Genomic DNA, 23,252 nt, shown 5'->3' with positions numbered 1-23,252 from the left:
TTTTCTGGCATTGCACCCGCCATATTAGAAGCAAAGACATGGAGTCATTTTGGATTGGAAAAAAAAACGAGACGAGCCCTATCACCCTTGCCCAAGTGCAAATCCTGCAGAAACTGTTTATTTTGCAGGGTTAATTCCTCAATGTATTTTATTTCTTTGCTTTGGATTGAGGTTGACTGATTTTTACAGCAAATACACGAAGGGTGTGTAAAAAAGGGGGGGTATGAGGAGGACAAGGGGCTGTGGGGTAAGGGGTGGGATGTGCGCGTGTTGGGGGGCAGAAATCAGCTCAAAAGAAAATTGGGGTATTAAGGAAATCTTTTGAAAGGCGTACGGAGGGAAAGGGGTTTAAATAAAATCAAAAGTGGACACAATGCTGTGAACTGAGAGTAGAGGGTGATGCGTCAAGCAAAGATGACAGGAAAACCATTTTGTGGCCATGCTGAAGGGTTCAATGAAGGCAGCGGTTATTTATAGGGGAGAATAGAGTAAAAGCAGTGACAATGGCGGAGCAAAACAGTCCTTTCTTTGACTGAGGCAAGACAATTTCACGAGACCGAGAGGACTGCGATGTCCATTTCAAATCTCCCTCAGTGCTGTGCTGAACTGTCTGTTTGCTGAGCACGATCTATCGCTTTGCTTGTGAATGGCTTTTTCAGTCTCTTTGGTCCAGGCAACAGCGTTGCAAAATGGCTGCTGCTAGACACATCTACATGGAAACTTTGAATGGCAGCAATAGCACTTGTAATTGTGATGAATGCTACGTTTGTGCTCACTGCGGTTGCAGTGCCATTCATATCAACGGACTTGGTTCATTTGACGCTGACCTTTTCTATTGATTTGAAGATTTAAATGTTGGTTGTGTGGCGTAAACTAGAATAATCCAGAGTGCATTATGACAAACCTCTCTTTGTGTTGTGCTTCTGTCTGCGCTACGCTAAGTCGACTGTATAGGAAAATAAAAGGGCCGTCATTGTTGATCTTAAGACCGTATTCTTTCTGCTACTGCATATTTGCTCTCCCTGGACGGTCCAGCAAAGATTATTCTTAATGAGCAGCTTCCATCAGAATCGTACATTCTGCACTTCTTCTGGACACAGAGATGTAGCTTCCTGAAATAAAGGCTTTTAGGGCTCTGGTCCTGTACATGCTGCTGAGGTAGTCTCTATGGAGACCTGGGTAATGAGTGTTGTTGCAGTGTGGGCTTTAGGCTTGCTTTGCACTCGTCAGGTGACCCTGGCAATGCTTCCTGATACATTCAGCCTGTAAGTTTCTACTCATGATATGGGAATCACATTTTATTTCAACACGCTTTCAACACAGATTGAAATGTTTAATTGTTAATTTATGTTATCCTTTATCTCTTTATATAGACATTGATAATTGCATCGCCTGTCAGTGGAAAACAGATGATAAAGATTACAACTCCTATCCACCTTACTGCACTGCAGCTCTAGTTGGCATGCGTAGTGGTCATTTATGTATAGTACCTACTGTACAAACTCCATTTTGCTCTGACTCTCTGTTCGTGGACACATTTTCAATCTCATCTACAGTAGATATAAACAATTCACTGCTGTGGAGAGTAAAATATGCTGAAGAGTTCACTTCATTGGTGCTTGAGCTTTTAAAGTACTCTTGCAAAAGTGTCTATTAAAACCTAAATGGAACAGGAACAACATATTCCAGTTGTGAAGAGATAAAATTGGGGAAATGGCATAATGTTGTTTTTGCACAGCTACGCCAGGGGGGGGAATCTGACACATGCTCAATTGGACACTAATAAGCTGTGTAAATATACAGCAAAGCTCCTCAATTGGCTCTTAGTATCACTCTGTGCATGTGTATTTTTAGCTTTCAGCTTCGGATGGCGAGGGGCTGCTGGAGAAATGGTACCTCCACTTATTAAAACATGCAGTAAGCATTTTCAGTATGACTTAATCCAGACATCAAACATGATTAATGATTATGCAGAATTTAGTTTCCCTCAACATTTTCTTTCCAGTTTGGATCATCACTTGTCATATTTCCTCCGTGCTGATTTTGCAAGGATTAAAGATACAAAACACCCGAGCATCTGAGTGCCTGTCATCAGCTGTTACACTGCTAATTTTTAACAAGAGAAAACCATGCACGATATTTACTTTGAGAAGGACAGAGAGTATCAAATATATGAACACCGTTCAGTGGTACGCTTCCATCTCATTTTACCAATTAAGAATACCTTGATTTACTGACTCATCCAGGGGGACAAATCTGTGGTTTAATGTGTTGTGTAAGTTTCAAAACATAGGTTACATCCCCATATACCTTGGAAACCGATACTAATATAGGTTATATTTCTATTAGGAAGAAAACGTTTTTAATGAATGTACCGCTCAAGTAAAACCTTCAGACACTGAACATAATCCTGGCAGTGATTATATTCCCCACAAAAAAATGCATTTATCCAAAAAATAAGAAGACACAGGCAGGATTGAGGTTACACCACTGAGAGAGCCTCTTTTGCCTTCATAGCAATTTCCTCAAGATACAACATTGTGTTTCTATCTACAAACCTGTGTTGTTTTTATCTTTCTTTGTGCCAAAGTGAAATATCTATCCTGTCCGTTAGTGGAGCACCTTGATTTAATGTCTGTTCACCGAGTTTGGTGCCAGTGCCTTGTTTTGACCAATTACCAGTCAAAACAGCATAGCATAGAGGTCACATTAAGGCCAGTGGGAACTAGGCATGTGCAGTCTAGTGTCTTCTGGTATACATCTGTCACTTCACATAGCGCCACGACGGGTTGACAGAGTCACAGCAACACACATCAGCCAAGTACAATCAAGTTCAGTCCTCAGTCGCACATTAATATCAGCACAATGTAGGCCAGTGTGTTTGTGCTGTGATTATTCTTTGTATCATCTCGATGTGTTCTAGTGAACAGAGCTGCTGTATTTAGCCATGCTACATGGTAGAATAGTTAACCCACATTTTTAACTTTGTTTATTATATTAACTATTTCTTTGCCATATTATAGTGTGGTACATTTTTTAGAACCTGACTAAACCCAGACTCTACCCTCATAAAGCTGAGAATTTAAAATGAAACAGTTTTCAAAATATACTTATTCTATGAAATATCTGCAGTGTCATCTCATTTATTAACACATTTAACAGGTCACGGTAGTGATGGTTTCATGTTTTTGATCACTTAAACATGTTAAATTCAGGTTCAAAGAGATTTTTTCCCTATTATTTAGTTTAATTATTCACAAGACTTAATACCAGAAGGTATTAGTGACATGCTGTTTTCGTAGACTCACTAATCACTCCAGGATTTGTCAGTACCATGGGGTCAAGATTTTTGTGTCGCTCCACTGTGTGTGTGCGCGCTTGAACCTGAGCGTGGATGCTCAGACAAGAGTAGACTCAAGCATATGTTAATGGATGCACATTGAACTGTTAAAGGTTTCATTTAACCCAGACCAGAATGCTTAAGGAGATGGTAGGGTGTAGTGAGGCAGAAAAAGAGGAGGAAGGAGGAAGAGAGGGGGAGGAAGGACACACAGAGGCAGTTTGTATCTACAGCTCGAAGAATCATATCAAATCAGTGTGATTCTCCATTCAGAAACAGGCCCATTTCATAGGCAGACAGTAACACTGCCGGACACTGATGAAGGCACAACAGTCTTTATTGTGTATCCAACAGGACACATACAAAGCATTTACTTTATCGTTTTGTCCAGTCGGTTCAAAGTTTTGTGCATCACAGTGTCACACACAGTTGGAATTAATAAGGTTAAGGCAAATGGGGTAGAAGAACACTGCAATCACTAGATGCAATGTTTCACAGAAGAACAGTGTCACAGATGCTGACCACGATCTGTCATTCCACTTAGACTTAGACAATCACAGCATTTGTTTTACAGTTTATCAGTTGTTACTATCTGAGGTTCCCTTTGAGATTTTGTGTGACATGTATTTCCAAAGTATTTTGAATGGCATCGCTTGAATGTATGAAAGGACATTGCTAGAGTCTTGGTGGACCATGGTTTTTGTGTGTGTTGATCGGACTTAACAAGATAACAATTAGTTGTGTTGTTTGTGTCTGAAGGCTTTCATTATAAAATAGGGCAGTAGGTTAATGCTGTGGCCACGAAGGTACAGCAGGACATAAGCCGAGTGGAGCTCAGGTAATTCTTTAAATAAAGGCTCTGACCAGCACTGTTTTCTCTTTGCCATGAGTTTCACACTTAAACCTGTATTGCTCTATTGAAATGTTTTGTGGTGAGAATACTGGATATCTAATATGACAGATAAAGACGTACCAGCAGACTGTGTTTGATTTAGAGAAACTAAAGCACAGATGGCTGCTTGTTATTCTGCATTCAGACTGATACAATGAGAGTCTGGTTGGCAGGTGCAGCTCCGCTCAGGTGACCCACTGCGACGGCTCAATAGCACAGGAACCTCAGCCTCTTCTGGGGTCGTGATACATGCAGTCATTTTAAGGAGAGACATGGAGACAGATATGCTCAGCCTCTGTTGCCAGGTATGAAGATGTAAGAAGAATGAGGAGACTTTCTCTAGTGTCATTTGTACATTATGTATTGTCAAACACTTATGTTTATAGATGCACATTGGCATTCAGAAAGTGCAAACACACTGCCTGATCTTACTCCAGAGATTAGTCTGGAAATCAAGTGTTTTTAACTTGGAACGTACAGTTTCTGAAAAATACATCTCCACTACTCACGTTTAGAATATTTTAGTCTATACTTGTTCAATAGGTGACATTCCCTTCACCACCATATTGTGTATTTCTAAAGCCAAATATTGCAGTTGCATTATGTGCTTTATAGTTACTCATGGGAGTAACCCCACAGAGACTCTGCCTGGTGGGGTTTCTTCATGTTGTTGGATGTAAACACCTGTCTGCATGCACAGAGAGATCAGCTTATTACAGCATGGGCCTGATTTAACGTTATTTATGTATATCCCTAAAAAGAAGAGAATGAGTGAAGCATGCTGACACAGAGACACCCTCCGCCTGCCTTCAATCAGCAGCAAACTGTAGGTACAGTAGGATGGTGCTGGAGAAATATCTGTGTGAGCATGTAAACACTAGAGTAAAAATAACAATAATGTACAATAACAACACTTGAAGCTCATTCATATATCATATTGTAAACATTCTTACCATTTTTAGTTATAATTTACAGTGTTATATCACCTACAAGTGTTAGAGTGCTCTACCTTTGTGCAGTGTTGATTGTTGAGGCCCCGAGACCCAAACTCTTACTGAAGTTAAAAACGTTGTAAAACCCTCAATAAAATTTCGGCATTTTAAATAATTTCCTACAAAACTACATAACTACATATTTAGATTTACAAAAGGCTGCTCTGTACACTGCAATGATTGGTCCACATCATTTAGTGTCTTAAATTATTTAGAGTCTGAAACAGCCCAGTTAGTTTCAGTGATATGTTTCATATTGTAAATGACATTTGGAGCAGCCCACATATTTATGCTCTGTATTTTCCATTCAGAACAGATCAACCCTGCTTCAGGCTGTACAGTTGAATGTTATTTGTAAAATGCAAAGTGTGAATATCCCAGACTATATGAGTCTGTAGCTGCTTTGCTGTCTCCACACAGATGTAGACTGGTGAATTGGGCTTACAGTGTTATAATATCAACACAATAAAACAACTTGAGTTCTGTGGATAGTAAATGAGGACATAAGGCCTAATTAAGGCATGTTGTTAATGAAAGAACAGAACACGTTGAACCTGAGACTCTCAAGTGGTCATGTCCCTGTGCTGCAGTCTTCACAACAAAACAGTAAGAGGATATTTCAAACACACAACACAGGGTGTGGCTTCATCAGGTGGAATACAATTATATGGAATTACAAAAAAAAATGAAAAATGAAAAGAGTAAGAAAAATATTATTAACATCCACCAAATCAAATGTGAAGAGCTAAACTGAATTATAGTAAAAAATGATTGTTCCAGAAATAAAATGATCTTGCCCTTTTTGATGAATTGTAGGGAAGAATAGCTGGGGAGTAAATCAAACACTATCAACAAAAAAATGAATCAAATCAGGACCTCGCTGGCAATTCCTTCCCCGGCGGCTGCCCACTGGATGTATTCATTGGGCATAACCAAACTGTGCTGATTAGCATTCGAGATCCAGCTCTGTTCCTGTTGCCTGAAATGTGTAACATTTTCAAACATTCTGGCAAATGTTCCATTAAAGTGTTGCTAGCCCCCAGCTCCATTCCGCTCTAGTCTCCACGCTATCAGGCCTTTCCCAGAAGTGATTATGCTAATTGCTGTTTGATCAGATGATTAAATTATAATTTGATTAATCCCGGGCAGTAAACGCTCTGAATACATTGATGTGTGTTTTGCAGCCTGGCAGTGTTTGCAGAAGCCCCCCTGTCACCAGGCAGGCGGTCTGCTACATACGATCCAGGTATAGGACAAGGAGAGATAAATGTTAGGCTGCATTGGGAAGTGGTTACGAACATAAATGAAATGCTGCTTTTGATGTAGCGTGGTCCAGTAATCACAGAAAACATGATGGTTAATAAAGCATGACTCTTGTCTGTGTGTAGATTGAGTATAGCACTAATGCAGATAGCTGCCATTTTCCCAGCCATCGCCTGTCTCCGCTACTCTCAATTGACTTTGTATCTATCAGGGTGATTTATAATAGTGCAGTATAGACCGCCTCCATAGAACTAAATGAGCAGACCCTATATTGTATGTCCACTATGGGATTCAGTGTGTCACATGGTGCTCTGTCTCTTTTCAGTCTTGTTATGCTTCTTGATTCAAGGTAAATTGAAGAGTTGAAGTTAGGATGCACAAAATGCGACACAGATTTGCATGCATGTATTCGCTGTATGTGTTTGCATATAGGCGCAGTAAGGGAGGACTCTCCTGCAGTGGGCTTACGGAAGATGTAAAACGACCGCCTTTGAGGCAAATGGAGGGCTGTTGAGAGGAAGGCGGGGGGGTGATATTTTTCTGAGGCTGAGGATGGCTGTGAGCGGAAGGGCAGCGATGTCTAGTCATCTGACCCACAATCCCATTTAACCCCGGGACTTTGATTTGCCCTCCACTGTCGACTGCCAGCTCATTTTGCCTCTTTGTTTCCCTCCCGCAAATGGCTTTCGTTTTTCCATGATCCAAAAATACAAAAACATCATAGCAACGAAGCAAATTTTTTCATATAGAGATCTCGCTAACCTTTTATTTCATCTTATCATCTTATTTTCTTCATTTCTCATATCTTTTATTTATTGCTTTATTTTGTTCATCCAATTTGATGCAATCATCTGGATTGTTTTTGTAATTACTTGCTAATGCACTGCATACTAAACACCATGATTGATCTGTAAGGAAGTCTATTTTGTAACCTTATTTATAAGGCTATAAGCTAAATCAATGTAAGTAATTCATGCAACTTTAAGGGCAACACTTGCATACAGAATGTATATCATCCCAAGTTTGTGAAACACTGCCAAGGTTTGCAAGGACATTAGATCGGGTTCAGATGCTAAATGCAGAATACTGCACAATTCTCCATTTTATCTTTGTCCATCTATTTCTGAACCACTGAAATAATTTAGTTACCCATCTTTTCAAACTTATCTTTTTGTAGCAATTAACAATGTAAAAAAATAAAGGTTTTCATCCATATAGGCCCTTTATAACCAATACACTGCTTTCTCAGTGTGGATCACTGGTTCAAAACCTCATATGAGGGCAGGCCCTAAGAAATATGTTTGTTTTTTCTGCAGAGTTTTCATTTATTCCTTGATGAAAGAATTGAGATGGGGCCATAAATGACCATATTATTGCATTATATACAGTATATAGTGATAATTATTATCATTTTATGGCCCAGGCCTATAATTCTTTGCATCAAATAAAAGAAACATTTAAAAAAACTCTGCTCATATAAATCATATATATATCATTTGAGGTTTTATAACCAGTGATCCAAATTAAGGAAGACAAAATTCAATTTTCCACTCAAACTGTTTTGAATATTTTACTGATCAGATATGGGAAAAGTGTTGCCAATAAAGAAGAGTTTAAATACAAAATCAACTGTCCGATAGAGCAAACATCCTCAAGTCAAATAATGATTTGAATTATTCATTTCAAATGATTTTTTTTTTTTTTACCATAATGTTTTTGGCAATATCGCCGAGCCCTGAGTAACATCTACTATCTAATTAACTGTTTGTCTGTTTCTGGCAGACATGAACACATCACCTGTGTCATCTGTTAAACAGACAAGCTGAACACATCAGTGCTGCTGAAACATTTTCCAGTCCCAGTTTTGGCCTATGGTTTACTCACCATGTTGCATTTCAGCTCTCAGTCATTCAAGTTTCATGTTCCCTCAGTGATATGACAAAATACATCAAATATTTTTTTTTAAAAAACATTTTAAAATGATAAAACTAAAGGAAAAACAGGTTAGTCATTAAGTACTTTACAGAGTTTCCACTCATGTTCAGGTGGATGTGATGTGTATGGATATAGGCTCCTGAGTTGTGCTATGCAATGCTGTACAAAGATGATCTTCAAGCTGTTAGCCTTCCTCCTTTAGTTAATCTCCCTGTTCATCCTTCCCTGCTGGGTTGAATGTTGTCCCGCTCAGCTCACCTGAGATCCACCTCCTCTCTCTCCCTGTCAGCTCATTCACAGTCACACTTGACAGAAGCAGCAGGCAGAGGTGGCTGAAATTTGACTGAAAGTGAAATAATGCCACTCTTCCTCCCTCTGAAAGCAAGCACAGTGTATATTATGCTGCAGTATATTACATGGAGACTTGAGTCAAGTACTGTCGAACTGTTCAGACAAGAAAGTCAATAACTAACAGCTTTAACAAAAATATATATTATCTCCGCGAAGCACTGTTTTGAATGAAGACGTGAAGTTTTATATCACAGAATTTCCGCACCACCTTGAAAGTCTAGACTTTGCTCGTGTTTACGTTGAGAGACTTAATACCTTTAGTATAACTTCTAGTTATATGAAAAGAAGAAATAAACACTGGGGAATGCTCAAGTTAAAAAGAATACATCAGAATTTTGGGAGATAAGCTTGTTCACGTTCTTCCCAAGATGAGAATTCACCACTGTCAGATATTTTCTTTAAATATGATGCTACAACCAAGCTGGTGAGCAGTGTAGCATAACTGCAAACTCAAAATCAAAAGTGTAAAAGAAGGACAGGGGTGAATAACAACAATAACAGATCAATAACAAAGACAAGTTTGAGCTGCAGTGGACCGACCAGTTGATATTGCTGCCAGCATGGCTAGAAATCTACCATAGTAAATTTCTACATTTGTTTGTGGCCCAGAGGAATTTGAGAACATTTGATGATTCCATCATCTAAACATCTGATTCAGTGTCATGTGTCAGGGGACAGTCATGCATAGCTGCTGTATGTAAAGGCTTTTAATATGGCTTTGTTAAGCAGTACATGTACTAACCTCTGTGGCTCTAGAGGTTTGAGAAGCATCTACATCAAGATATGATTCATACTTTAATATTCATGTTGAGTAATACTGGAAGCTGCTGCATCAGGTACATGCTGTCACCTCAGTGCTTTGTCATTTCCGAGGGATAATGGAGCATTATGGAACATCTCTTTTTTTCTATCATTTTCTCTTCCTTTCTCTTGTTGTTCCTTTGCATATTAACTTCAGTGGCAGCAGCTAGAGCTTGTTTACCCACTCACAGGAGTTTCTGCTCCTCTCACTCGCTTTTGTTTCTCTCTCTCCCTCTGCCGCAGTTGATTTGCAGTATTTGTCCATTTCCACCTTGGTGATGTAATTGATTAAGGTATTCAAAGTACCCAGTACGTGGGAACTCCCTCCTCTCCTGTAGGAGCTCATATGCAAATGAGCATTCATATGCATCAACTAACCCTCTCCACAGTGACTCCCCTCTCGCCCTCCAGAGAGTTGACATCAGAGGAGGGTATCATTGGTTTTACATAGCGGCTGCATGGCACAGAGTGCACCGCTCAACATTATTCATGAGGGCAAATTGGGAGCCGATGATTTGGGAGAGTGAGGGGACCCTGTTCTCTGATCTGTGCATCTCGGCTCAGCGCAGCACTTTGCTTTACGCTTATTGTGTAAACCCCTAGGGCAAGAGAGGAGGGTGGAGAGGTTGTGGGGGTGGGGTGCCGTGGTTGGGCGGGGTGGATGCTTACTCACTGTCATCATGAGGCCATCCTGTCCTCCTCTCTCCATCCCTCCCCCTTTTCTAACCCCCCAGCCCCCACTCACCCCTCCCTAGGCAGCCTCTGCAGAGCTCTGCCTTAATTACCTGCATCGCCTGCCATGAGCTGTCAGTGTGGCTCAGTGCTTGTTTGCCCCAGTGGAACTGCCCTAATGTCTTGATGCCCCGGTGCCCACTGTAGCCCCACACAGATCTCTGACCTGGTGAGGGCCACACTGTGGCTGAGAGCCTGTGTGCTCTCTAATGTTTAAATACATTAGCAGGCTTGGGTAGGGCAGACATGTTGTGGTTAATAGCTAATTCAGAGTGATAAAACCTTTAGAGGGGGAGAGTGAATATAACGCCAAACAGTCAACCAGGATAATATGCATCAATGAGCTTTTTGTCACTTGAACAATAAAACAAGAAGCTCCAAAGCGCTTTCAGCTTGGGTTGATTAATGGTGTTTGGTTGAGGTAAACACAGGCTGAGCAAAAAGCCCCTGACACATCAGTGGGCTAATGCACAGGCTAATGCATAGGCCTATTTATGTTGTGTGTTAGTGGGACCTGTATTGATCGGACATTTACTTAAATAAATTGCCTGGGTGATTGGGAAGCAACCACTGATGGACATTGTCAGAATGGAAGTCCATGGGTCTTACTTAAGATGCATTATAGGAAACATGAAAGACTTGTCTGTTTATTCTTTTGAAGGAGAAATTTCACTGAGGATCAAGGTGCATCTTCAAATGGAGATATGTCCTTCCTACCGTGTCTTCTTGTCCAGTTTCAACATACAGTACATACAATATTCTAAAATGGCTGAGCTGACTCGTCTTTGTCTTACCTGTCAACCAAACCCTTATGTCTGTGGGCTCTCATACATTAGCGCTCATCCCCCCACATCTCTGTGACACGCCCGCGTGCACTCTCCTTGACCGAAGCGTGTCTGGTGCCCTTGAGCTACAAACGCAGCAGCAGAGGCTCCACAGTATGACGACTGCATCAGGAGTCACCTGCAATCTATGGTTAGGGGCTTCAACAGGGCCTGCCGCCAATAGGTGCTGACATCTTAGACTTTGCCAGGCATTATTTCACACAGCAAAAAAGACGGGACCCCACTTCACTAAAGCCAAAAGGACCCCCCACCTCCTGCCTTTCCTCTCAGCTTTTCAGAGAGAGGCCATCTATTATAGATGAGTGAGATTTATAATTGAACGATATCACTTTTTCCTCTTTGTGGTTTTGGCTCATCGAAAACTGATTAAGACAGGTTCAGGCTGCCATATGACAGGTTCAGGCTGCCATATGTTGAATGTTAGTGAGAGCTTGCGTGTGTGGGCATGATATGCAACCGAGTGGGTTGGTGTTCCTACAGCATGATCTTGTAATATTATGTTTGCGATGTCAAAGCTATATCAAGGAAACTGTTTGTACAATTGAGAAATTAATTATTAAAAAATAAAAATTTAAACAGCTTATATTATTTCAAATTTTGTTTTCTGGCTCCATGTGCGACATGGGAAAGACACCCCCCCCCCCCCCCCCCCCCCAAAAAAAAAAACAGCCCAAACTGTTTTTTCAGGGCAGCTTCAAAATCTAAAGAAGATTATTTATTTAAAAGTAAATTTCAGAAAAAACGCACTATCAACTGAGAGAACAATCCTTTGAGATGTGGACCAAAGTGTTGCAGATCTTTGCAGCCTTAATCTGCCAGCCCGACCGACGGCTGACCGGTTATCGATAGAGTACGCATAAATCTTTTATCTCCCGTTTCAAGATTCAGTCAGCTCTTGTTTTGATCTCACTCCCATGTTCCCAGTGTTATCAATATATCCTCGGCTGTATGCACAACCAGTTTGTTACATATCTTAGAGATGCACATTTGTATGTGTTACATCTTACTGTTTTATGACAGCCGTTAATTAGATTATTATTTAACGGTGCTGAACACAAACACACTTGATGACAGCCAACAGCTACCCACGCACTGTCTCCTTTGCTTGCAAACTAGCATCATGATTAATTGGGACAGTTTGTCTTGAGCTATTAATTTACAACTGAATATTCTAACAAAATCCCCTAAAATACAAATTATGTTCATTTAATTTCTATTAGATAACTGTCAGTGTGCAGTCACAGGGAATATACATTAAGGGGTGTTGTGAACTAACCTGATTCAGATGCATTATTGGACAAGTTGTCCAAGCAGGGGATTTTTTTTTAATCAATACACCGACCAATAACAGTAGAGCAGACAGCAGAGTCTATGTGTTGCTGGTTGTTTTCTATATATTTCCTACAGCACTTTGATTTTGGACTCCAATGCGTCAAGCTGCCACAACCTGTGAAGGTCCAGTGGATGATAAACACAGATGAGGAGAGTTAGTGGACAGCATGCGTTCTGTGCGATACACAGACTTCCTCTCTGGCACCGTCCCTGCACATTTACCGTTTTTGTTTTGCACCTGTATTCCCGTGTAAAGAGAAGCGTGAAGGAGAGATCAAGGTTAGAGAGGAGCATAAACATATACAGAGCAGAGCATGGAAATGAGGAGAAAGGAGAGCGTAGAGAGGAGGAATAAGAAAAGGACAAAATATATACATCGGAAAGTTGTGGAACACTGCTGAGATGGAGCATACCTTTGACCTCTGTCATGGTACCTTCTCCCATCCTTCTTTTTTTCTTTACATCCTCTTTCTTTCTCTCTGTTAATAGTGGCCTGTGTGTTGCTGTCTGAGTGCTTTCCCGCCTCCCCACTCAACCCCCACCCGCACTGTTTTCCTTGGCACTGCACTGAAAAATAAATGCACTCCCACTGTATCTATCTGAACTACTGGGATCTGTCAGGGTTTTGTGTCCATCAGGCTTTCACTTCCTAAGGAATCAGCCACCCAGAAGTAGGTGGTGGTGGTGGTGGAGGTGTCAATTTTTTATGAGTTGGTGCAAAGCAGATTGAGACAAAAGCAGTTTTAAGGCAGCCGCTCTTCTTCGCTCGTCACCTTTCAAATGCACTCAGACTGCATGATGGCAGTTTGTTCTTATTTAGACAGTGTCAGCCAATACAGCAGCCGTCACACTCTCTGCACGGGAGTCTCTGATCAATGATTACAGTCAAATATGGGATCCTCTCGTGCAAAATCATTGCTCCCAACTTTTTATACAACAGGCAGCACTGTTCTAGAGACGTAAACACAGTAACATGATTTGTCACAGCACATCTTCCCTGTGTCATACCGTAAGAACAGTGTTGGCAGGATCACTGATGTCTATAGAGGAAACATTATCAAACATCAGTTGAGAATTTTTTTAATTAAAACTATGTGCCTTATAATTTCATATACTGGCTCATATTCATCAGACTGAGACTGTTTCCTAAGTATCAAAGTAATGAAGGTGATTGTTGGTACAGTGTTAACAGGAACTGTTAGTAGCCAGTAGTTTTGCTTTGATCTAATTTTAAAACACAATGCGTAAATTGTGTAAAGTTCTTAGTCTGACTATTAGTCTGAGTCCTTGGGTAAACTAGACTGAAACCTTTTTTTAAAGATACTTCAAACTAACTTAAGTGTCACCTGGGCCTCACTCGAACACAACCTCTGACCTGACACTTCACATTCATACTGTACATTCATCACAACATCTTCTTATTTTATTCACAAGAGCCTGCCACAAAGTCATATTTCAAATATAAGTAATCTACTCCTTAAACTCCACCTCTCAATGCAACTCTGAACGTTTTTGCTTTACTATTTAATACATTTTGGGAGTTACGATATCATGAGCTACAGTATCTAATGTGAAACACGTGAACACTAACTGGTACACATTCATGCATGCCAAACCCTACTCTCAGTCCATCTAAAATGCGAAATATATGGTTAGCAACAGCGGAGATATAAATTAGGCTGCGCTGTCCCTTAAGAAATTAAATAAAAAGAAACTGTTGATAAATCAGTGCATTTTAAATGATAACTACAAGGGATATCGCACTAGCAGAAAATTGAGATCATCACTCAGATGATGAGCTGCTGTTCAGGAGCCAAATTAACTAAACTGTGCTGAAATATTTACTCTGCTGATAATTCACACAGCCACAGCGGCTCCCCGCTCTTCATAACAGATGCTGAGATTTTATGACCATCTTGACGGCAGATTTTCCTACTTGAGAAAACCACTGACAAGCTGTTACTCAGTGTGATTACATGGCAGTAAATTAACCCCTGAGAAGTTCTCCATGCATCATCAATGGTATAGAGAGGAAATTCTTAACAGGATATTTTGATGCTTTTTTGTAGATTTAGTTTAGCAATGGAGCTATATTAGAGCTCTTGCTATGCTTAGAACAACTTGTTATTTTGAGCAGCTAAGACGTGTTAATATAAGTAGTAAATAATACTTTACATTCTAATTCCACAAACATCTGTCTGTCTGTCGGTATGTGGAACGCGTAGCTCACAAACTGTTCATCGTATTGGCTTCACACTTGCTATGTTCACCTGAGAAAGTGCAGTGCAGAGTTTGGTGGGATTAGGACGTGCAAGACGTTCAATCAGTGGGGGCGGGGCAGTGGGCCTTCAGTTTGCAGGCCGAGTTGAATATGTCTTCTACTAAACTACAGCAGTGGTTGGCAATTCGGTCAAACAGCGGATTAAAACCGACGGCAGGTCATTTTGATAATTTGATCATTTTTATTTCACCATATCGGACTGACACAGACATTCACTGGGGTCAGTGGTGCTGATCTCTGTCAAGGCAACAACATTTAGAATCACTTTCTCAAATTTGTTGCTGTAATGTTGAATTACAGAGCTTTTTTTTTGAGTTTTCAGTTTGGTTCTAAAGATTGTATTGATTGCTTTGTAGACCTCTGGAATAGCCAATATGCAGTGTATAAAAAAAGTTCAGTAAATCAATCATACTGATGTATGAGCCTCACACGTGAACAATAATTAAGTAATTACATTAACCATAAAATCTTTACTGCAGATAAACCAGGTAGGATGAACACAAAGTTGTCTAACTCCACTCTGCACCACAGACTGTTTATAAAAAGCTCTGCAAACAATGTCCAGCACACAAACAATATAGAAGTGACAGTATATTGTAGAACTGTTCGAGGAGGGCTCATGAGCACTGCACTAGTTATTAAAATGCACCCATGCTTAATCATTGCAATACGTTTAAAAATGAAGCTTCCAAACAAATGATTGATCGGTTTATTTTTACAAATGCAGAGAAAAGAGAGAAGAGTCGTAATGACAGAAAATACAACCTCAAACTGTACATGCACACTTCAGATAAAAAAAGAGCATTAGTTTATCTATTGACTTTTTTTTAAGGTCTTCACTGTGGACAGGTTACTTCTACATTGGTAATGTGACTCCTCAATGTTTGACTCCAAATTAGTCCGTTTTGAAGGTAAAATAAAGGTACAATCAATAAAAGTCGCCTTGAACTGTCCCGTGTCGTGGCTCCTCTGCCTCCTCTCGCCTGCTCTGGGATAAGATGCCACAGCCTTGTAGCTGTCGACAACTACAACCCTTTACTTTTCAACACCTCCAGGCCTGGCCCTCTGAGTACCGCGCGTGTGAAGTGAGTGCTGCCAGTAATGTGCGGAAACATGTGTACGCCATGATGTTTGTTTGTCCTAACAGGTTGAACGACCGGTGGGTGGAAGTGGCCGGTGATTTGAGCACGCTCATTAGGAATTTATGGAGCGCTAAAATGTTTGGTCTCCGGGGAGGGGGGATTGGCAGCTGTCGCACAGGCAGGCAAGCTGGCGACAGGAGGGGAGAGCCTACATTAGCAGAGAGATACTGTAGAGATTCCCTGAAATATTTACCTTCAGCGACTGACAGAGCTTGTTCACACAGACGACTCAAAGGACTAGCTTTAAAGGGCTATACTGTACCTTTTTTTGACATCAGTGTTTGTTGTGGACTTATTATTTGCAAATTAGCTTGTTTTAAAATGTGGTTTTCCGAGCATAATGCCATGCAGCACAAACCATGACAACAACTTGAGTATGGCATTTTTTTTAAATTTTGTTTCTTAGTTACTTTTTGTTCTGTGCAACTCTCAGCCTTTCTGTATTTGCTTGTTTTTTGTGTTTTGTTATGCTGCATTGTCAAACAGGTGAAGATGTTTACTTCATCGGATTTTTCTCTCTTTCATATTTTCTTTATTAGTAGTGCATTAAACTCGCTATCGTGTTTTAGGACAGGTAACACAGGTGATGTTCATAAACTGTAGAAGGTGGCACAACTTAAAAATATAAAACAGGGGGAAACATTAAACTCATTGTCATGCCTGGTTTACATTTGCGGAGAGTGTCCTTGTGTTCCTTCTTCTTTTACCCACTGTAGCAAACAGCAGCGCAGTGTAATTGACATGTTGATTTTGTTCCCCTCTGTATTCAAGTCAAGTTTAGATTTGGTTCAAAATGACCCATTTAATATATAAATTCCAGCTTATTAGAACTAATGAGACTGAAGGGAAACAATACAAAAACAACACTAAATACTGTTTCTATATATATTTTGTGCAGACTTAGCATAGCATAGCAGCATAGAACGTAAATTGAGGCATTTTTAATATACAAAGGTGAAACAAGCAGCAATAACTTTGAGCATTTATGCCATGAATTCTGTTAAGGCAAATAATAAAAAAAATAAATTGATACAATACTGTTTTTGATTGTAGTTACACAGTTTAATGATTAATCAATATTAACTCCTTTAGTTTGTTATTGCATTAATTACATTTATATACTTATCTAGTTTAGGAAAGTATTTTATGAAGTTACCTGTCCCTCAGAAAAGAAACAAGTCATGGTATTGTGTGCGTTTAAATTGTAAATGCTCTGTATTTAAATGGCTTTTCTAGTCTTGACGACCACTCAAAGCTCTTTACAGAACAGTTTTTCCACTCACCCATTCACGCACACATTCATTTAGCGTATTATGTGCTGCACCTTCTCTATCACACATCATTTACACACTGCCGGCACAGCCATCAGGGGCAATTTGGGGTTCGGTATCTTGGCCATGGACACTTGGGGAAGCAGAGTAGGGGAGACGGGGATCGAACCGCCGACCTGGTGATTAGTGGACGACCCGCTCTATCTTCTGAGCCACGTATGTGTGGTCTGAAGGTTCTTTATTTGCAGAAGTGTGTGCAGAGTATACAGATATGCAGAGCTGCAGATCTATGCTGCAGTTATCCCTCATTATGATTTTCTGGACAACTTAAATATAAAAAAAATATTTAAAAGGCACTAGAAGTATAAAACAAGTCATCCACTCTTGCTTGAGATCCAGCAGTTCACATATCCTGGCTTTGTGCCGACAGTGTAGGTTGTCCATAACAGCAAAGAGTTGCATTGCCTGCACAATAACCTGCTACAGTGGAAGTGCATCACATTAAACTGACTTTTTCTTCCAAAATCTAAATATCAAGAAAGAATGTTTGCTTGGTTGTGTGAGAATAACACACACACACACAAAAACAAATAAATAAGAACCTTGAAAACACCAATATGATCTTTGGCATTCTTACTCGAAAGATATGATGTAACCACTTTCTGTTACACCTCCACCAAGGAGGTGAAGTTTGTATTGCTGTTTGTCTGTCAGCAGCAGGATTACGTAAAAACAACTGAACTGATAATATTGCAACTTGAGGGAAGGATGGGTTAAGGGCCAAGGAACTTGAATTCCATTGAGAGATGGGATGTTTTTTGACATTTTAGGTGAGTTTATCAAGAAATAATGCAGAGATCTCATGAAGACAGTGCTGATAACATATACAGGTGAAATGCGGCGTGGATCTGGATAATTATTCAGATGTATCTAATCTTTTTACCTGTAGTTTATCCAAAATGAAGATATAGTGGCCAATCAGCCTTGGCGGAAGTTTGCACGCTCTGAGTGACCTTTCATGAATGCACTGTTTTAGTTGATAGCCTTTTTCTTTTCCATACCTTTACCAAGACATGCCCCTATTCTTGGAAAATCACTCACTGGATTTCGGAGACATATAGTCGGTTGAGAAAGGATTGTGTTGTTTTGTTTATCTCGATGTGTGTGAGTGATGTATACACTCATGTGTTTGTTGTAGAGAAAGGGTGTGGCTACAGGTATACATGTTCTGTAGGCCAGCTTGTTCTGGTGCTCTGCTGGCTGTTTCCCACCCACTGCTGCTCTCCCAGAGCTTTGCTGCAATGACTCTTCATAGACAACAAGAGATACACTCCTGCAACCATCCTCCACTGCAGTGTGCACAAACACAACGGGCAGCCAGGGAAAAAACACTCAGGGTAAAACAGAGGAGCAGGATAGCACAATTCTGTCAAATGTAGTAGCGGCTCTGTGATGTGAGGAGGGTTACCAGTGGTTGGGGCACAGTTTGATCATGTAAAAACATCTGCAATAATAAACCAAATATTGTAGGAAATAAAAAATTACAATTATCTAATGGTTTTATTTGTGATCTTCCTTCTCTCCCTGCAGTTTTCTGTGAAGATCTACGTTCCAGCTTATATTTTGTCAATGCATCTGTGCAAGAGGTAGTGTTCGCCAGCACCACAGGGACATCGGTGCCCTGTCCCGCCGCAGGCCTGCCCCCTGTCTCACTGCGCTGGTACCTGGCCACAGGCGAGGAGATCTACGACGTGCCAGGGATCCGCCATGTGCACCCCAATGGCACCCTTCAGATCTTCCACATCCCCCCTTCCAGCTTCAGCAAACTCATCCACGACAGCACCTACTATTGCACAGCGGAGAACCCCTCAGGGAGAATCAGGAGCCAAGATGTCCATATTAAGGCTGGTCAGTTTTAATGTCTTCACTCAACAATCATGTTCAATAATGAGGGATAACTTGCCTTAGCTCAGCAATAGTAGTTTGTCAACTTATGCCCAACACACCTCTCTGTCCCCTCCTCCCAGTCCTTCGAGAGCCCTACACTGTCCGGGTGGAGGACCAGAAAGCCATGAGAGGCAATGTGGCGGTCTTCAAGTGCATTATCCCTTCCTCAGTGGAGGCCTACATCACTGTTGTGTCCTGGGAGAAAGACACAATGTCAATCAACGCTGAAAGTAAGTCACAGCATCTTTCTTTCTTTTATCCAAAAGAACTTACACTATTTGGTAGTTTGATATTTGAGATCATATTTCTAAGGATCTTGTTTACTTCTTTGCTGAATTTTTCTTGTAAGATTTTTTCTCATGTCTCATTTTTATGAGAAATTACACTAATAAACGCAGTCTGGAGGACTGACTTCATGTAATAGGGAAACAACTCAGACTATATTTACAACACATGGTTTACCAACCAATCAGATCAAATCAGTGTGTGCCATCTGTTCATTTGTGGAAGGAGATTTCTTATTGCTGCTGAATGGGTTCATATATTAAGCTTTCTTGCCATAATTACAATGGAAGTACTGAAAAGTCGATGAAACAAATGTAAAAGACATTAAGTAGAAAGATGTGACACAGCTTCATCTTCTTTAACATCAGGGAAACTATTATGGTCTTCATCCAAAGTTAGATGTTCCCAGTTTCTTTTATCAAAATTTTAAAGTGGTATGAAAGTGAATGTTCCAAAGTTTTTCTGGCCAACGACAGTTGCTGTTTGTGAGGTGATGAGCATTGTGACATCAGAGGTGTGTTTGGTCTGGGTTAGACCACACAATGGCCTACCTTGTACCAGCTGGAGGGGCACCCTCGGTCACCGAGTGTGTGTGTGTCTGTGTATCTACGTCTGTCTGACCCAATGACAGTGAGGTCCCGCTCCTCTTCCTCTGCCCGGTCTTCCATGAGAGCGCAGGCTGCCAGCCGTGTCACTTAGTCTCAGTGTATTGACCCATTTCTCTGGCTGATAGGAAGCACTGCAGTGCCCCGATCATTCAAATCACTTAAATGGAATGCTCGCCTGCGTGATTGTTTCCCAGCCCTGGGGGGCAAATTCACTTTATGTGGGGCATTTAGCAAACTCAATAGACAAGAGCTAATGTCATTTTGCTTTTGGATGGAGGGCAAATGCTGGCTAGCGACTGCTTTTTTTGTTGACGTTTCACATTTGTCCACTGAGGTGAAATCAGCCATGGTGAAATCTATAGCAATCTCTTAATTGTCCACAAATGGATTTGCCGCAAGCATGTTATATGGGTATATACAATGATTATGTCCTTACTGGCATATATACTGTAGGTTTTCTCATCTTGAATACATCTATATGGTATAACCAAGTTTTATAGTTTGAAGGAAACCAAATATTTCAGAAGTAGAAAGCTTGTTTTTTACCATATTTTTGGGCCTTTTATACCTTCAGTATATAGACAGAGAATGAGAGAGGAAACCAGGTGGAAGGAAGAGTATTGAGACACAGTAAGGAGGCCAGGAATCGAACCTGGACCCCGCTGCACTGGGTATTTTCTGGTCATGTGGGCCCTTACCATTCAGGAATATACCATATCAGGTCATCCAAAAACCTTCAGCCTTTTCACTTTTCACCCAATCTTCATAGAAAAAGTTCTGCACTGTCAAAACAAAGTGTTTATCTTGAGCCGTAAAAATCGTCACATCTGTAGCCGTCAGCCATGTAAACGCTGTCAGAAAAATCACCCAGCCACCAATCCACTGCTCTTCTCCATGATAAATAATGGATGACGGAAGCCTATGAATCCATGAGCAAATGGTCTTTATTCACGTCTCAGTGCACGCATCCTTCTGACGCACCGTCCACTCCCCTCATCCTCCATAGTACACACATTTAAGTACACTTTGAGTGCATGTGTACCCCCGTCTATACGCACACTAACTGGCAGCTCAACGCAAGATGGCTCAAACCCTCGTCTCGATGACCAAGCTTCAACATTTTAATTTTTAACGAAAAAAAATAATATCAACACTTGGACTTGCAACAAAAAACTTTGTGAAATATAGCTTCTCTGTCTCTGACATGAATAATTGAATTGGCTCTTCAGTTTGGAAGGTGCAGCTTGATGTGGAGCGCCTGTCAGACAGGCCCTCTGGAAGTCTCACTGGACGCAGAGCTTTTTGAGCTGTTGCAGGGTAGACTAACAAAGCACCACTTAAAGAACCCTGGCGTCCATTAGAATAGAATAGAAAATAATGTTGAAAAATGCATTTAGTCAGGACGTCCAATAAAAGTAACAGGTCAGTAAAGCTGTCTGATACAGTGGTTTTATAGTAGGCTGGGGTTTTAACAGAAGCACTGCAGAAAATATGAACTCCACTGTGCTCCAATCTGGACTCTAAATGTTACTGTTTAATGTTTCTAATGTATTTTCTCTTTTACTCTTTTTGACACGTTGATTTGCTTTGGAAACAAGTTTAATTATTCCACTGAGCAGGATGCATTGTCTTAATCCACCTGCAGTAACTGAACCACGTGTGGAAACCAGGGGTTGGGCTGACTAAATCAGCTGGGTAGAGGTAGTTGTGTATCATTTGCCCTTGTTTTTATGATATAAAATGCTCACAAACAGTGTGTGCAACAAAGAAATTTGGGTAATTCATTGGTTTAAAGGCTGCAAACTGTCCAGACTAAGAGGATTTGAGTTATTGTTTAGAAAGGGGAGCCAATCAGGAGCATGTCTGATTGTGATGGCCTACTATGATTTATGGACACAATAGAGGGAAATCTGTTGTTGTATGATGAAGCTTTTAAAGAACGCCCATTCTAAGGATTTATGAAAATGGAATAGTTAAACCGAAGCCCTGCCATAGCCCAAGTCGTCAACGATCAGCACCCACCTTTATATCTATAATTATTCAGTTATTTCATTGATGTACAATATTTATATTTACATAATAAAATGTGACTAATTATGACGTCCAGTCCTCCACTATTATATTTACATAGAGTATATTATTATTAAATTCGAACTGTTGTTTTTACAATGAATCAAATGTCTAACCAGTACTTACTGTATTTCACATCTTTACCTGATCTCTGCACTTTGTCTTATTGAACAGATTTAGCACTTAATACTGCTGCTTAGTACTGAATCGTTACAGTTGTCCCTCTGTTGTTTTAGATAAATGCATCCACCAAATGAGTAAGATGTTAAAGCCCGAACACAAGCACCACAAACACATTCATTTTACTACACTGTACATCAGAGCGGTGTCTCCTGCTTGACCAGCCATGTTCATCTTTGTCAAAATGACCATCAGCAGGAGTCAGGCCCAAAAGATAAGGATGTAAGAGGTCAGCAGAAAATGAAGGTGGTTGTTTTGTGACTCAGATGTTTCTACAGTAACAGTGGACATCCTGTTTGTCATAGTTTTTGGTTGCAACAAACTCTAACATCAAAAACGTCACAGCAGGGGGGTGAATGATGGGATTGACTGTTGAAAAATGGAACCTGTCAGACAAACGATGATGTCAGGAATAACATAACGTACATTTGGAAGCTGCATGCTTTAGAAATAGCACTGTTTTTTTCCTTATTGTTTAATGTCACAGATAAAAACATTAGCTACTACATTTTATGCATCTTGATCTTTTACAAGATATACAAGCACAGAATTGACATGTAACACTGGATTTGTGTGGAAACAGTGCAGGGAAACTGTTCTGTCCAGTATGAAAAAGCTCCTTTGAGATGGCTGCTGCTGGTACTGGTGCAGTGGAGCAGTGTGCTTATGGTTGTGCAGGTGTTGTGAATCCATAAAAGCTGGAATCCCCTTTAAAATAGAGCCTAAGTGATTTTGTTTTAAACAATGAAGCCGTTCTATAATGTGCACAGTAGTGGCAAGTACATTTTTTAACCATAAAAGGTATTGCAGGAAAACAAGATTAAGGGAACCTAAATATTTTTCTTATTGTTTTTTGAATTAAAAGAAATCAAATTAAGAAATGTCATTGTGATTTAAACCCTCAAATACCAGTATCAGTATGGGCATCAAAGATTGTGTATCAGTTGGGCTGTATTTTAAGATACTGTAGCATCAAATGAGGTGG

General features: G+C 40.4%; 1 protein-coding gene across 5 annotated transcripts in view; it reads left to right on the top strand.

The window, feature by feature from the left end:
* The window catches only part of dscama (Down syndrome cell adhesion molecule a), an 86,640-nt gene that overhangs the window by 2,062 nt on the left and 61,326 nt on the right, over nucleotides 1–23,252 (top strand). For all 5 annotated transcript variants that reach the window (XM_034606709.1, XM_034606705.1, XM_034606706.1 and 2 more), the window contains exons 2-3: nucleotides 18,768–19,085; nucleotides 19,205–19,354. In XM_034606709.1, coding sequence (XP_034462600.1) covers nucleotides 18,768–19,085; nucleotides 19,205–19,354 — 468 coding nt within the window. The remainder of the gene's footprint in view (nucleotides 1–18,767; nucleotides 19,086–19,204; nucleotides 19,355–23,252) is intronic.

This window comes from Hippoglossus hippoglossus, chromosome 14 (genome assembly GCF_009819705.1).
Source record: "Hippoglossus hippoglossus isolate fHipHip1 chromosome 14, fHipHip1.pri, whole genome shotgun sequence".
Lineage (NCBI taxonomy): Eukaryota > Metazoa > Chordata > Actinopteri > Pleuronectiformes > Pleuronectidae > Hippoglossus > Hippoglossus hippoglossus.
The sequence above is the reverse complement of the archived record's forward strand: the minus strand, read 5'-3'. Positions and strand labels throughout refer to the sequence as shown.